This window comes from Nuphar pumila, chromosome 2 (genome assembly GCF_984573655.1).
Source record: "Nuphar pumila chromosome 2, dmNupPumi1.hap1.1, whole genome shotgun sequence".
In the NCBI taxonomy this organism is placed as follows: domain Eukaryota; kingdom Viridiplantae; phylum Streptophyta; class Magnoliopsida; order Nymphaeales; family Nymphaeaceae; genus Nuphar; species Nuphar pumila.
The window spans coordinates 37149718-37164874 of NC_143250.1; the positions used below are offsets into that span (position 1 = coordinate 37149718).

The following is a 15157-nucleotide window of genomic DNA, read 5'->3' on the forward strand; positions in this document are numbered from 1 at the left end:
AGAATGATGTCATTCACAGCCACAATTTTCTTAATTATTTATGACTGTTTTAGTTTTGTTCTGTTTATATAGGTTGTCCTAGCACTGAAAACTGCACAAGCATCTGTCCAGAAAACTGTTAAGAAGTGGCTCTTGAGTGGTGGTGTTCCCAGTTCATTGTCCTTGGATGGGACGTTAGGAGTTGAACGTGTATATGTAGGGGGGTACCAAGATGGTTCTGTACGAGTGTGGGATGCTACTCTTCCATCGTTGTCTCTTATTTTTGATATAGGTGGGGAGGTAAGATTCTTATCATGGTCATAACTCTAGAAACAGTTCTTGTTTTTCTCTGAATCTCCTTAAAAATAACCACATCAATCTTATAATAAGCAGATACAAGGTGTCCAAGTTTCTGGCACCACTGCTCCAGTATCTGCCTTGGACCTTTGTTTCATCTCTGGGAGTTTGGCTATTGGAAATCAGTCTGGATTGGTTGGTATAGTTATCTTCACATCTTCCAGTTGAGTATATTGCCCTATAACCTTTATTTTTTCTTCAATTTCCCTTTTCTTCCTGATGCAGATTAGAGTCTACAAATTCTTGGGAAACTCTAATGGTAGCAGTTGTCATTTTGCGTCTGAAACAACAAATGAAGGTGCTTCTTTCAATGATACCTTTCTGAATGTTTTCTTCCTTTTTATGGTATCTCTCACTTTCTGAAGGAGAGTTTCTTTTGCACCATGACCATGATTCATGTTTTTCATGTCTTTATGATGACCTCATGGGTGTCTTACACATTTGTCTGGAACTGATATTAATTGATTGCTTGATGTGTATGCTCTTCTTGAAAAGGTTTTGAGATATCCTTTTATGAGATTTATTATTTGTTCCTCATTTTATTTCCAAAATCGTTCCATCATTGGCTTAGAAATTTCAGGCAAAAAATAACATTTCTTGGTTTCTGCCTATAATTTCTACAATAGGTTGACAAAATTTTGTGTTCAGCTTGTAGTCTGTACTTTCTGCAAGTCTGCTTTTTCATTCTTATGTCTGTTCATTTTCCTACTTGTTTTATGTTGGCTTTTTATTCTCATCCTGAGATCTGATTGTTTTCTTTTTAAAAGAGTGCGACAGGGATTCATAGTTCCCGTTAAATCTTCCAAAACATGTTTTATTGGTGCACATTGGGTGTTGCAGATGACACTTCTTAGTCAGTTGAAGGACACTTTTGTTGGATAACTTATGGGTTTCATTTTCTTTACTATGCTTAGCCTTTTGTCATGTTATTACATGCTTTCTGGTTGTAGTATCTTGGCATAAATTTGTTCGTGTAACCATATTCTGTATACAAAGTGATATTTACTTTGTTTAAGTTCAACCACAAAATGTTGTCAGTTCCATGGTAATGTTGTTTCCATTGCTCTTGTTTTTTAATTGAGGACCAAAACATCCATTGTCATCTAAGTTTTATCAAAGTATGTTAGTTTTTGGCTTCATTGTTCCTCTAAGTGTGAAGCTTTTTAGAACTCACTTAATATATTCAGCTGGATAAATATTTTGATTCCCATTCTAATGAAATGCTACTCTTTTATCTCCCTTTATGCCTATGTGGACCCTATTTATTCTTTGAACATTAGAATTTTATGAATATCTTCTATTAAGCCAATTCATGAACTGTGTTTGTTGCCTTTCTATGACTATTGTTATGGAGTAAATGGCATTTGAGAAGCAAGGATATACAATGTGAAGAACATTTACCATCAAATGAAATAAAAATTGGTTTCTCTTTCCTTTTTCCAATTTTGTTTTTGCCTAGAACTATGTCCCAGTGACACACCATTCAGTGTGCATGTCATGGTGATGTCAGGCTCACATTGACATATTGACATGAATTTGACACATGTGGATATTATTTTAATGCTTTCAAATAATTTTTAATTCTTTATAACAATATTTCAATTGAAACTGCCATTTATATAATAAAATAATAAAAAGGGATATTATTGTTTGAAAATAAAAAATTTGTGTTCTATTGTCTTATTTTTCCAAAAAAATTTGAACTTGAGTTGTGTCTTGTGTTGTAAGTACGGAAACACAAGTGCCAATGTAATGCCCCAAAATCCAGGACTTGTAACTTTTTATAAAAAGTTTGAAAGCTTCGTAATCATTCATTTATCAGAGTTTTTAAAATAGTAGTTCAGCGAAAAATGGTGTTTGAAATAGCAAGTCAATGGACCTTGGGCGCGTTACAACACAAACTTTCCTTCACAAACAAATTTGAAACTCCATATATTTAAGAAACCAATGAGATTATGAAAATGCAATTTTTAATAGTTTAAGACTTGTACAAATGAGAGATTTTCAGGAAAACCTTTATGCAAATCTATCGAAATGTCCTCAGGAGCGAAACGTAAGGGAAAAAGTCTCATCTTGATCTCATCATGCCATCGTCTGTCCTGTTGTAAGGCCAAAAAAAAAATTACCTTGGATTCAGGTCGGACCTGGACCCAATGGAGGCACCGCCTCCCTCGCTGTCTTTTAAAAGACAACGAGGCAAAGGGGGGGAGGTTCTCGAAACCCCACTTTCCCCTATTTGCTCTCTCATCTCTCCCCCGACCGCCTCTCGCACTCCCTCGTTTCTGATCGCCGACGAACCACCGCCATCGGCGATCCTCTCCAGCGAGCCAGTCCGGAGACCCCTGTCAACCCGCCGCCACCTGCGACTTCCCGTCCGATAGCCCCAGAGCTCCTCCGACAACCCCCCAGGTACGCCTCTTCTCCTCTCCTTCCCCTTTTCTTTTCTTCTCCCCTCTATTTCTCCCTCACCTCTCCATTGCGCAGGGAGGGGGCCGAGCCGCCTCCCTGCTACCCTAAATCGCAGGGGAGGGGCAAAGCCCCCCTCCATGCCACTCCTTTTAGCGAGGGAGGGGTGAAGCCCCTCCCTGTGCTGTGTTTGGTAAGGGAGGGGCTGAGCCTCCTCCCGGTGCCCTCTGGTTGCAGGGGAGGGGTCGATGCCCTTCACTCGTCTCCTTACGGCAGGGGAGGGGGTCGAGCCCCTCCCTGCTCACTGGTACGTCAGGGGAGGGGTCGAACCCCCTCCCTGCACCACCTTTAGCAGGGGAGGGGCCCAACCCCCTCCCTGCTCCCCTTTTTTTCCGGCAGTGGAGGGGTCAAGCCCCTCCCTGCACCCCCGTTGTTCAAGGGAGGGGTCGAGCCCTCTTCTTTGGCGTCAGGTAGGGGCTTCGCCCCTGCCTGTTTGCGTGTTCGACAGGTAGGGGCTTGGCCCCTGCCTGTTTGCGTATTCGCCAGGCAGGGGAAAAGCCCCTTGCCTCCCTCTTTGTGGCTAACGGGCAGGGGCCTAGCCCCCTGCCTTTTTGCTTCTCGACTGGAAGGGGGCAGAGCCTCCTTCCTCTCCCCCAGCATCAAGCAGGGGCTTTGCCCCCTGCCTGTTCGCATAATCGCCAGGCAGGGGATGAGTCCCTGCCTCCTAGCATGCTCGACAGACAGGGGCGAAGCCCCCTGCCTCCCCTTCGCTGTTAACGGGCAGGGGCTTTGCCCCTGCCTCTCTTCTACCTTGTCAGGCAGGGGTGCAACCCCCTGCCTCCTCGTAATTTGCTGACAGTAGGTCAGTAGGGGCTCGCGACCCCTGCCCCTGCTTCTTGCGTTGATAGCAAGTGCACAAGGGCACGATGCCCCTGCCTCTGCTTCCTTCACGTCAGGTCAACGACAGTGCCCTTGATCTTCTATTTTTGGTGTTAGCTTGCTAAGACTGTCGCTTTTGTAGCTCGTACGACGGATCCCGCTCGCGCTCCACGACCCGAACCGTCAATCGTTTACACCTGCAGACGCCAACAAGCTTGCAACTCTCCAAGGTAGGAGAAGATTGCACGAAGGACTTGAATAATTGAATTGAGTTCAATTAACTAAAAAGGATAATTAAATAAATATATAACCAAATATATATTTATACGAGTACACATTTAACTCATGGACGCGGTTTCGCGATCCTTGTCCTTTACTTTCTTTCGTGTCTTCCTTTTGCAGCCGCGCATTGCGTTTACACTCCTGCTTACTGTCCTTACTTTGTCGTCGCGCTTTGCGCCCAGGCTCTTGCTTTTACAAATGTTTTGTTACTGCTTTGCCATTGTAGATGACGCTCAGGTTTTCGCTCATTGCATGTGCTATAAAGGCATCCTCGTGGAGGATGCAAGGGGCATTTACCACTCTGCCTCTTGCGACAAGAGTTGAGTCGGGAGCTAGCGATACATCCTCGTCTAAGGAGAGAGATACCTTGCAAGGATCTTGGCTCTTCGAGTACGCAGTTCTTGCATAGTAGACTTGAGATTTAGGGAGTTGCACAAAAACATCAAAGACTGCCTAAATCGAAGCATTTGGAAGGATGTGATTGGCTGATTCTATTCGTATTTTCGACATATCTCGGGTAACACCGAATTGGGGCTCGAGCGAACTTCTTAGCGCGGGGGGTTCTCTTGAGAAACCCATATCCCGTCTATCGAGGCCAGTATCGAGTCATGCGAGACATGTAGATACCTCGATAGCGGATGAGATTCTAGAACATCGTATGCCAAATGTGGCACAAGTTGTTGGCTGTTTCAAAAGATAAAAAATGTCAAAAGTAAAGTTTGAGAAACATTACATCTTTGTGAAACACTTCTGTTAAGGCTCCTATTGAGGAGCTATACCCCTTTCATCCTAGAGTACTTGTAGTCGTGCACTACACGCTAGTACTGCGATGATCGGATGAGACGGTTGTGCGACCTCGAATAGTGTTAAATGCACAATGCTGTAATCACATAAAATGGTGACTGATCGCCTTCACAGGCTAGATGCTCGAGTGGTTGAAAGACCACATCATAGAATGGATCGTTAGTTAAGCAATACCTAACGCACCCATTCGCTTCTTGTTGTCTATCAAGGGAGAGGACAGAGCAGTACAAAACTCCAGTGGACAGGTTGTTAACAACCACCCCACAGGCAAAGATTCAGCCTCCCCAGTCATTGAAGTTAGGGGAAGGGATTACCAGACATTATCCTAGGTGGTAGATCCTATGGATTTCTGCAGAATTTGGATGCATCCGTTGCCACTTGCTTGCCTTTGGAGAATCCTCTCTCGGCTAAAGTCGTCCTCTTAGAAGCGGACTCAGCTAGCTATTCGGGTTATTGAAAATACATAGAATAACAGACGCCCGAACTAGTCTCAGTTGTTTCTACGTTTTGCCTGCGCGTACCAGTAGGCCAGTAATATCGAAACATAAAGTCTGTTCACACTGGTTGATGGGTCATGAGACTTGCTTGTTGCGTAGTAGTTCGCAGCTTACGATCAAATGAATCGTCATGTTGCGTTTGACAGTTGCACTGCTTACTTGTTTTGAACGGCTTACCTGTTTATCTGCATATCTGCTTTGCACTGCTTAGCTTGCTGAATTAAATGTACTTAATTCAGTTTCCTGTAGTCTCTCTTGTGCACCTACTAGTTTTTCGCGAACCTAACCCATTCTATGGGCACAGGTGATGATTAGGTACACCACGGGCGATGACGCGATTGCAAGATGACTTCAAGATTTTTCTTTTTGCTCTTAGCTCACGTCCTGGACGTTTTGGGGGTTTTGTAATGGATTTTCCTTGGGATATCCGAATTTTGTACCATTTGGGAACTTCTTTTAATGAAAGTGGCTTTTCTAAGTGTCTTGCAAGTAGCATGGTTTGGGCGTTTTGGTTCTTTTAGCTAACGTGCCCAAAGTTGTCAGCTTGCCTTTCTGAATTTAACAAAAAAATAGTCTTCTGCTGATTTCATAAACAAACTTTGAAAAGTAAGATATTTCTAGTCTCTAGCCTGTTTTCTGAAAGGTTCGCAAGTTTGAAATTTTGGAGTGTTACAGTTTTGGTATCAGAGCTAAGGGAAGTAAGGATTCTTGACCATTGAGGATCTGCATTGCGTTGTGAGTATACATTTTCTCTTGCTTTGTAGCGGTATTTTCGTATCGTTAAGCTAAATGACTTGACATGTTCTACTTATGTACCAGTATTGCTGGGTTTTTGTAAACTACTCATGTTAAGCATGAATAATACATATGTTTTGGCTTCTATCTCGAGTTTCCTGAAATTTCTGATCTTTGGTATCCCTTGTTTACTTCAAGGATGGTAAAGAACTTGAACGACGATTTTGTTGACGAATGGTCAGATCAACGGAGATTCGTGTTGGATTCCCTAAGTACCCTTGCAGCGGCTATGCGAGACCAGATTCATTCCCAAAGGGAACTAGCGCCCGTTCTTGAACCGAGCTAGCATACCGCAGTGACCTATGAATTTTTTTTGAAGCTTGACCCCCCGACCTTCGACGGCAAGCCCGACCCTTACATGACCGATAACTGGGTGAAGGAGGTGGAACGAGTGTTTGAGGTCTTGTCAATTCCCGACGACAAGAAGACGTTATACAGGACCTTCAGCCTGAAGGACAATGCCCGCAGTTGGTGGGACATGGCTCGGGGGGTGCAGTTTCTGGAAATTTCACCAATTCCTTGAGAAGCTTTCAAAAAGGCTTTCTTGGAGAACTACTTCCCTCCTCATGCGAGGGAGAAGAAGAAGGTGGAGTTCTTGGAGCTCAGCCAGGGCAATTCGAGTTTGACGAATTACATCGCCAAATTTCAGAGTTTGGAACCCTACTGCCCCAACCTATTCGCGGACGATCGCGAGCGGGTAGAAAAGTTTATTCGGGGGCTGAAGGAGGGACTCATGTATCGGGTCCTAACTAGTATGCCATCGACCTTCTCTGTGGCAGTTGTTGCCGCCACCCTCCTGAGTGAGGCGTGGGAGCGGTTTAAGAGTACTCAGAGCAGAAAGCGACCTGCTGCGGGTGATGAGCTGAAGACACCATCTGGCGGCCCAGGCAAACGACCGTTCTTTCCCATAAAGATCGAAGGAGGAAAGAAACAATTTCCTCATTCGAAGCGTCAGCGGCCTCGGGGCAACCCTCCAGCCAGGCAACAGGCTGACAATGTATGCCCGAGATGCCGACGATCTTACTTTGGGCAGGCATGCCCGCTCGAGACAGGCGGATGCCTGTATTGTGGCAAGATGGGCCACTACTTCCGCGATTATCGCAAAAAGGCGGCTGATGACCTCAGGCAGAACAGCGGAGCACCTCTGCTCCCTCGACCACAACAGTATCAGTCATCGCAACCGCAATCGAGCGGTCAGAGGAAGGAATGCCCAAGGTGGAATTCAAGATCGTGAAACCTGTTTGGGCGAGCAAGTTGATTTCGTCGCTAAAGGTGCAGAACTACCTGAGGAAAGGATGCACTGCCTTCTTGGTCAATGTCATCCAGTCCGAGCCGACGCGAGTCCCGATTGGAGACTTAGAGGTGGTTCGAGATTTTACAGACGTCTTTCCGGAGAAACTGTCAGGACTTCCTCCACCTCGTGAGATGCAGTTCAACATCGAGTTGTTGTCAGGTACTGTGCCAATTTCAAAGACTCCATATCGGATGGCACCAGCAGAGCTCGAAGAGCTCAAGAAGCAATTGCAGGAGTTGATGGATCAGGGATTCATTCGCCCCAGCGTCTTGTCCTGGGGAGATCCTGTCTTGTTCATGAAAAAGAAAGACAGATCATTGCGATTGTGCATCGACTATCCAATGCTCAACCAGGCAACAATAAATAATAAGTACCCATTGCCACGCATCGAAGATCTGTTCGTCCAGTTGCAGAGGGCCAAGATCTTCTCAAAGATCAACCTTATATCTGAGTACCATCAACTCAGAATTAAGGGAGATGACATCTTCAAGACAGCCTTCCAGACCAGATATGGGCATTACGAATTTATGGTCATGCCCTTCGGACTCAGTAACGCTCCTGCAACGTTCATGGATCTCATGAATAGGGTGTTCAAACCCTTCTTGGACACCTTCGTGATCGTGTTCATCGACGACATCCTGGTGTATTCAGACAACTGGGAGCAACATCGTGAGCACTTGAGAGTTATTTTCGAAACCTTGTGAAATAAGTGTTTGTTCGCTAAGTACTCCAAGTGCGAGTTTTGGCTCGGGGAGATCATGTTTTTAGGGCATGTCATCTCCAAGGAAGGTGTGTCTGTGGATCCAGCGAAGGTAGAGGTTGTACTGAGTTGGCAGCAGCCGAGGAATGTGCGTGACATCAGGAGTTTTCTTAGATTAGCTGGGTATTACAGAAGATTTATCTAGGACTTTTCTAAGATCTCTCTACCCATGACGAAACTCCTAAAGAAAGAAGCTAAGTTCGTGTGGGACGACATGTGCGAGAGCGGTTTTCAGATGTTGAAGGAACGTCTTACGATTGCTCCTATTTTGGCCTTACTTTTGGGTACGATGGGAGTTTCTTAATCGCCGCCCCATTCTATATGCTCTGGTCCATTAGACCCACTCAAGCATTTTGCTTGTGAAGGCGCATAATCACCATTTTGGTGAATTTCAATATTTGTGCCCATTGCACGCTATGAGGTTTTATCGACCTCACGAGCTACTCATCGTAGTGCAACTCATCCTCCTTGTCTAAAGGTACGACTACGATAGTAGATAAGGGTTACTCAAAAGTACCCCACCACAGAGTAGGTAAGTCCATGCATGCCTGCACTCTTAAGAAAACCCAAAATCCCCATAGAAAAACATTTTCTCGAGATCGAGGCACCAGTACCCAATTTCACATTTTGTCGAAAAGGGCTAACATTAGTACATGCGTTCGCATGCCTTGCAAGGTTTGCCCTACTCGCATCATGAGTGGCAGATAAAAACAGTAGTAATAGAACACAACATCAACATGACACACATGCCTTGTGATACTAGTAGTGGTGCAATCGATCCCCAAAGTGAGGAACTGCGCATTGAGCGCAAAACCTCAAAAGCAGTACACGAGGTACGAAACCGTACCTCGACCAAGTAAATATGCAAGCAAGTAAATGTGTGAGGCAATGCACGAGGTACAAAGTCGTACCTCGGCTAAACAGATGTGTAAGCAAAGCCTGTGTTCGAAGCGCGATGACAAAGTAGGAACAAAAAGTGCGACAACAAAGTAAGAAACAATAAATGCAAGAGTAAAGCATATGCACGAAGTGCAACAACAAAGTAAGGACAAAAACAATACACACAAAAAGTAAATGCGAAAGCAAACCTGTGCACAATAAGCAAGGCAGCAATAGAAAGCAGTGAAACAAGTAAAGACAGGAAAGTAATGACAGAAATTTAAATGTGGAAAAGAGCCTGTGCACGTGAAAGTGCGGCGGCGACAAAAAGTAAATGCAAAGAATAATAAGTCTGGGCACATAAAGCGCGACAACAACAGAAAAGTAAATGCAAAAAAGCAAATATGACAAGGATCGTGAAACCACGTCCTTGAGTTAAATACGTACATATATAGATATACATATGCATATTATCCTTAGTCTTTTCTTTTCTCATTTTAAGTTTTAATTGCTTAATTTAAGTTCGTCCATTGTCCTTTGCGCAACTTTCCCCTATCTTGGGGAGTTGCGAGGCTGCATGCACCTACGAGCGTACGTAACAATGGTCTCGGGCCACGAGGCACGCGTGGGCTCTGTTGTGCAAGTTGCAAAAAGTACACGTGTCAGTAAAATAATCATGAAAGAGAAAAAGAAAAAGGGGTAGGGAAACGCCCCTGCCCGATGTCTGCCCTGTTGAAACAAACAGGGGCAGGGGGCGCCCGATGTCGGGGGGGGGTATACGCGGGTCCTACCCAAAATCGATTTTTTTCCAAGAGTTTTACAGCCAAGAACAATGTCACCAAGTGACTACAAAAAAGGCACTAACACATAAACAAGATGCCACTAATGGGCAAAATACATTAAGCCACAAAGGGCAAATCACCAAACAGTCACAACATGAGAAGAGATAGAACTAAAATATAAAGAATAATATATTGAAAATGCTTAGAAAAGCATTGAGAATGGGGGGGCCAAAAACCCTATTTATATAACTTATGGGGACCAAGGGGAGCTCTCCAACGGTCATATTTATGACTTTTGGCTGGGTCCCAACGACTTTAAAGGGAGGACTTTTTTGCCCCTGGTCAAATAAAAAAAGGAAAAGAAAAAAATAATAAAGAAACCCAAAAATGTCCTTAGTAGACATGAATATCTACCTAGGTACAAAAAGACTAAATTGCCCCTAGTGGGCATTAAAAAAGATAGAAATAAAACTATATATATATATTGTGAAAAGCGTTGAGGCATAGCGAGGCACTCCACCAAAAACCGAGAGGCGTAAGCCTCAAGGCGTAAAGCGTAAGCCTCAAAATTTGTTTTTAAAAACTTAAAAACAATTATAAAAAAATATCTAAAAATATAAATAAATAAAGAAATGCTTTATTGATGAAATAACAATCAATAAGAAATAGAAAATCTCAAATAAGTACTAAAAAATATGAGATTAGCATTTAAAAGTAACTAAAAACTGATTATATAACTGGAAAATATATGAGATTGACCTATAAAAGTTAAAATATATGAGATTATTCTAAAAAATATGAGATTAACATATAAAAGTAACTAAAAAACTGATTATATAACTGAAAAATATATGAGATTAACCAACAAAAGTTAAAATATACTAAGAAACTGATTACATAACTGAAATAACTGGAAAATATATGAGATTGACCTACAAAAGTTAAAATATATGAGATTATTCTAAAAAATATGAGATTAACATATAAAAGTAACTAAAAAACTGTTTACATAACTGAAAAATATATGAGATTAACCAACAAAAGTTAAAATATACTAAGAAACTGATTACATAACTGAAATAACTGGAAAATATATGAGATTAACCTACAAAAATCTTGTTGATTATGTCTCAGAAATCTTGTTGATTTTTTTTTTGCGCCTCACGCCTCAGGCTTGCGCCTTGAGTCACAGAGGGTCGTGCCTCATGGCGAGGCATGCCTTTTGTGCCTCAAGGCATGTTTTTTATAACACTGATATATATATATATGATAACTGTTAGAATTGTATTTGTATCGGATATGGATCCGATATTGGATCCATATCCGAGCGTATGCTTTCCCCATGCTTGGGCGGTGGCATACTTGTAATCCTGTATATTTTTCATGTATTTTGTTCAGTAGTGTTAGATCCTATATATATCTTATTAAGAGAGGGTCACGATACTTTTAACGTGCCCTACTTTCCATTTGGCATCCTCCTCTTCTCCCCCTCTCCTCTCTTCTCTTTATTTTGTATTTTCAGATTGAAGGCTATTCTCCAAAGCTTGAAGGCGCACTATCTTGAAGCCCTATTCAGATTCTTTCATGGTGTCAGAGCAACCCACGATCGACGCCTGTTTCTCCAGCCACGAGCGAGTCTTCTCCAGCCACGATCGACGAATTGCTGAGTTACGTCTGCCTTCTTCATCACGCCTGTCAACCAGGCCACGATCTGCTGAGTTTGATCTTCATTCTTCAGCCGAGTGCCTGATCCTCATCCTTCAGCCGAGTGCCTGATTCTTCAGCCGAGTGCCTTATCCTCATCCTTCAGCCGAGTGCCTGATCCTTCAGCCGAGTACCTTTGGAAACGCAAATATTATATCAGCATAATCATGTCCACCCTCTCTTCGAGTTTTCTCTCCCAACTCATCTCCCAAAAGTTAACCCATTCCAACTATTTGACGTGGAAACGTCAGATAGTCCCTTTCATTAAGAGCCATTGTCTAAATGGTCATATTGATGGCTCTACTCCAGCCCCGCCTGAATTGATTTTGGGTGAAACAAAGGATGCTACTAGTTCGGTGACTGCTACAGATAATATCCCTAATCCAGCATATGCCGTATGGATGGCACATGATCAGGCTTTAGTTGCTTATATTACTTCTACCCTCTCTGAAGAAGTGCTTGCAGGTATAGATGATGATATCTCAACTTTTCAACTATGGAATACGCTTGCAAATACATACTCTCAAGTTTCAGAAGCTAGATATCTTCAATTGAAGCGTCGATTTCAAAGCATAAATAGAGGCTCCAGATCTGTACTTGAGTATCTCTATGAGATTAAAAATGTAAGCGATCAACTTGCTGTTATTGGCCATCCTATTTCAGACAAGGATAAAGTTCAGCAGGCTCTTAGTGGTCTAGGGTCAGAGTTTGATATATTTTGCACTGCTCTGGAGGTTCTCCCTGTCTTACCCTCTTTTGAAGACTTAAAGGCAAAATTGATCCAGCATGAGGCTAGTAGAGTTCACAGGCATGATGCTTCCATTTCTACTTCGCCCAGTATTTTAGTTACTTCTACACATGGTGTGTCAGGACAGCGTGCACTTACTTGGGCTCATACATCCGGACAAGGAAAGGGTATTCTTCCTACTCCTCAGGGCAGCACTCTTGTTAACATGCCAAAGTGTATCCCTACATGTTTCTATTGCAACAAGAGAGGACATGTTAAATCTGAATGTTGGCACAATCCTCAGAACAAAGCTAAGGGAGGTCGACGTGATCACAGGCCAACCCCCTCTATCATTTCTAGAGCGTCTTCCTCCTCATTCACGCCCGATGCACAACAACTCTTAATGACAGCTATTTCTAATCTGAATCTCAAGCAAAATGATGATGGTGTCTGGTATGTGGATTCTGGTGCTGCCGCCCATGTGACTGATGATGCAGGTAAACTCTCTAGTGCATCTCCATATTTAGCAAAAGGTTTTGTAGTTACAGGTGATGGCACTCACCACAAAATTACTCACATTGGTAATGCATATGTTTCTTTGCCGCATACTTCTCTTCCTTTACACAATGTTTTAGTCGTCCCTAATGTCAAGAAAAACATTATTTCAGTATCTAAACTCATTGATGACTCTTCCACATCGGTTGAATTCACTCCTTCCTCTGTTTTTGTCAAGGATCCTCTCACCAAGACGATATTCGCTGAAGGAATTCGTGAAGGCAACATGTACGTCCTCAAAGAAGCTCCTCCAGTGTCCAAGTCCAGTTCATCTGTTTCTTTTCCTATCAGTCCGAATGAAGTCAATTTGACTCAAATTGATATGCCGTCCATTTGGCATAATCGATTAGGCCATTGTAGTCATTCTTTTATTTCTAGCCTTGTTAATAATGAATTGTTGCACAAATCCAGTCTGAGACCTGTTAGTGAGTCAGGCATGTGCTCAAGCTGTCAACTTTGTAAGAGTCATGCCCTTCCTTTTAATTCCATCAATAAAAGAGCTTCTAAATTGTTTGAAACGATTTACTCTGATGTTTGGGGACCAGCTCCTATCTCATCTCCTTCCGGCAGTAGATACTATGTCATTTTTGTTGATTCTTTTTCTCGCTATACATGGATACACTTCATAAAACACAAATCTGAAGTGTTCCGTTTGTTTAGCCAATTTCATGCCCTCATCCAAAATAAATTTTCATCCAACATAGTGCATTTTCAATGTGATGGTGGTGGTGAATATTTATCATCTGAATTTACTGAATACTTGCTAAATCATGGCATCACTAGACATATATCTTGTCCACACACACCACAGCAAAATGGCATTGCAGAACGCAAGCACCGACACATTGTAGAGACTGCCTTAAGCATGCTCCATGACACTGATCTCCCTATGACTCTATGGACTGAGGCATTTCACACGGCCGTTTATGTTATAAATCGATTGCCTTTAGCTCTTCTCGCAGGGAAATCTCCTTTCTTTCTTTTGAATCATGAGCATCCTAAGTATGATGAGCTTCGGGTTTTTGGATGCATTTGCTATGTTCATGTTGATTCCAGCCTCCGGAACAAACTTCAGGCTCGGGCTATAATGTGTCAGTTTGTGGGCTATGCAGACCATTATCGAGGCTATAGGTGCTATAATCCCCTAACAGGCCGTATACATATTTCAAGACATGTTGTTTTTGATGAACTCAGATTGCAGTTTCACACTTCTTCCAAGGTTATTCATGATTCAGCGTCCAGACTATATGATCCATGGTTATGTGCTAATATCTTAGGCGATGGGATTCAACCGACCACTTTTCCAGCCCCTTCTGACAGTACTCACATTGAAGCAGAAATGTCTGATGCCCAGATGGATAGTACTCACATTGAAGCAGACATGTCTGATACTCAGATGGCTGATCCTCCTTTAGACAAATTTTCTGGCTTGGTTTATTCTCGTCGCACTCCTGCCTCTACTACTGATTCTGTCATTGTTCCTTCTCATCCACGAAGGTCCACTCGAGCGAGACATCCCGTGGATAGATGGATAAGCTATAACACTTTCACTTTGGATTTTCAGCTTTTTATGACCAGTTTGCATAAACAGACTGAACCAAAGTGTTATTCTCAGGCCTCTCAAAATTCCCGTTGGATTGAAGCCATGAATGAAGAAATGGAAGCCTTGAATGAATGTCAAACATGGGAAGTCGTTCTACGGCCAAGGGATAAGAATGTTGTTGGGTCTAAATGGGTTTATAAAATCAAATATAAACCAGATGGCAGTATTGATAGGTATAAAGCTCGTCTTGTGGCTAGAGGTTTCACTCAACAACATGGGGAAGATTATGATGAGACTTTCAGCCCTGTTGTTAAGATGAGTACCATTCGAGTTATTCTCTCTCTTGCTGTTACTTTTGGATGGTCATTACATCAACTTGATGTCAAAAATGCTTTTCTTCATGGTTTCCTCAAAGAGGACGTCTACATGGAACAGCCACCAGGATATGCTACTAATGATTCTAATCTATGGGTATGCAAGTTGCACAAGTCATTATATGGGTTAAAACAGGCTTCTCGTTCATGGTTTGAAAGGTTCTCCCTTCACATTCAAGAAGCTGGTTTTTAGAAGAGTGCTCTTGATCATTCTCTTTTTATCTATCACAAAGGAGGGATCACTACTTGGTTATTGATATATGTGGATGACATTGTTCTCACGGGAAATACTTCCTCTCATATCGTCCAAATCAAAGAAGTGTTAGAACAACACTTCAAAATGAAAGATCTCGGGGACCTCAGATATTTTTTGGGTGTTGAATTAGACAGGACTGAGGATTCCCTCACTCTTTCTCAACACAAGTATGCCCTTGATATTCTCACATCCTCTGGTATGTCTGATTGTAAGCCCATTAACACGCCCAGCATTTTGCATGCAAAGTTGAACGTTTCAGATGGCAGTCCTGCATATCCTGTTCC

The 15157-nt window shown here is 42.7% G+C and overlaps 1 protein-coding gene across 5 annotated transcripts in view; it reads left to right on the forward strand.

Moving 5' to 3' along the window:
• LOC149845274 (uncharacterized) overlaps nucleotides 1-15157 on the forward strand; it is a 168023-nt gene that overhangs the window by 110002 nt on the left and 42864 nt on the right. For all 5 annotated transcript variants that reach the window (XM_089995655.1, XM_089995660.1, XM_089995658.1 and 2 more), the window contains 3 exons: nucleotides 73-279; nucleotides 373-471; nucleotides 562-634. In XM_089995655.1, the coding sequence (XP_089851781.1) occupies nucleotides 73-279; nucleotides 373-471; nucleotides 562-634 (379 nt within the window). The remainder of the gene's footprint in view (nucleotides 1-72; nucleotides 280-372; nucleotides 472-561; nucleotides 635-15157) is intronic.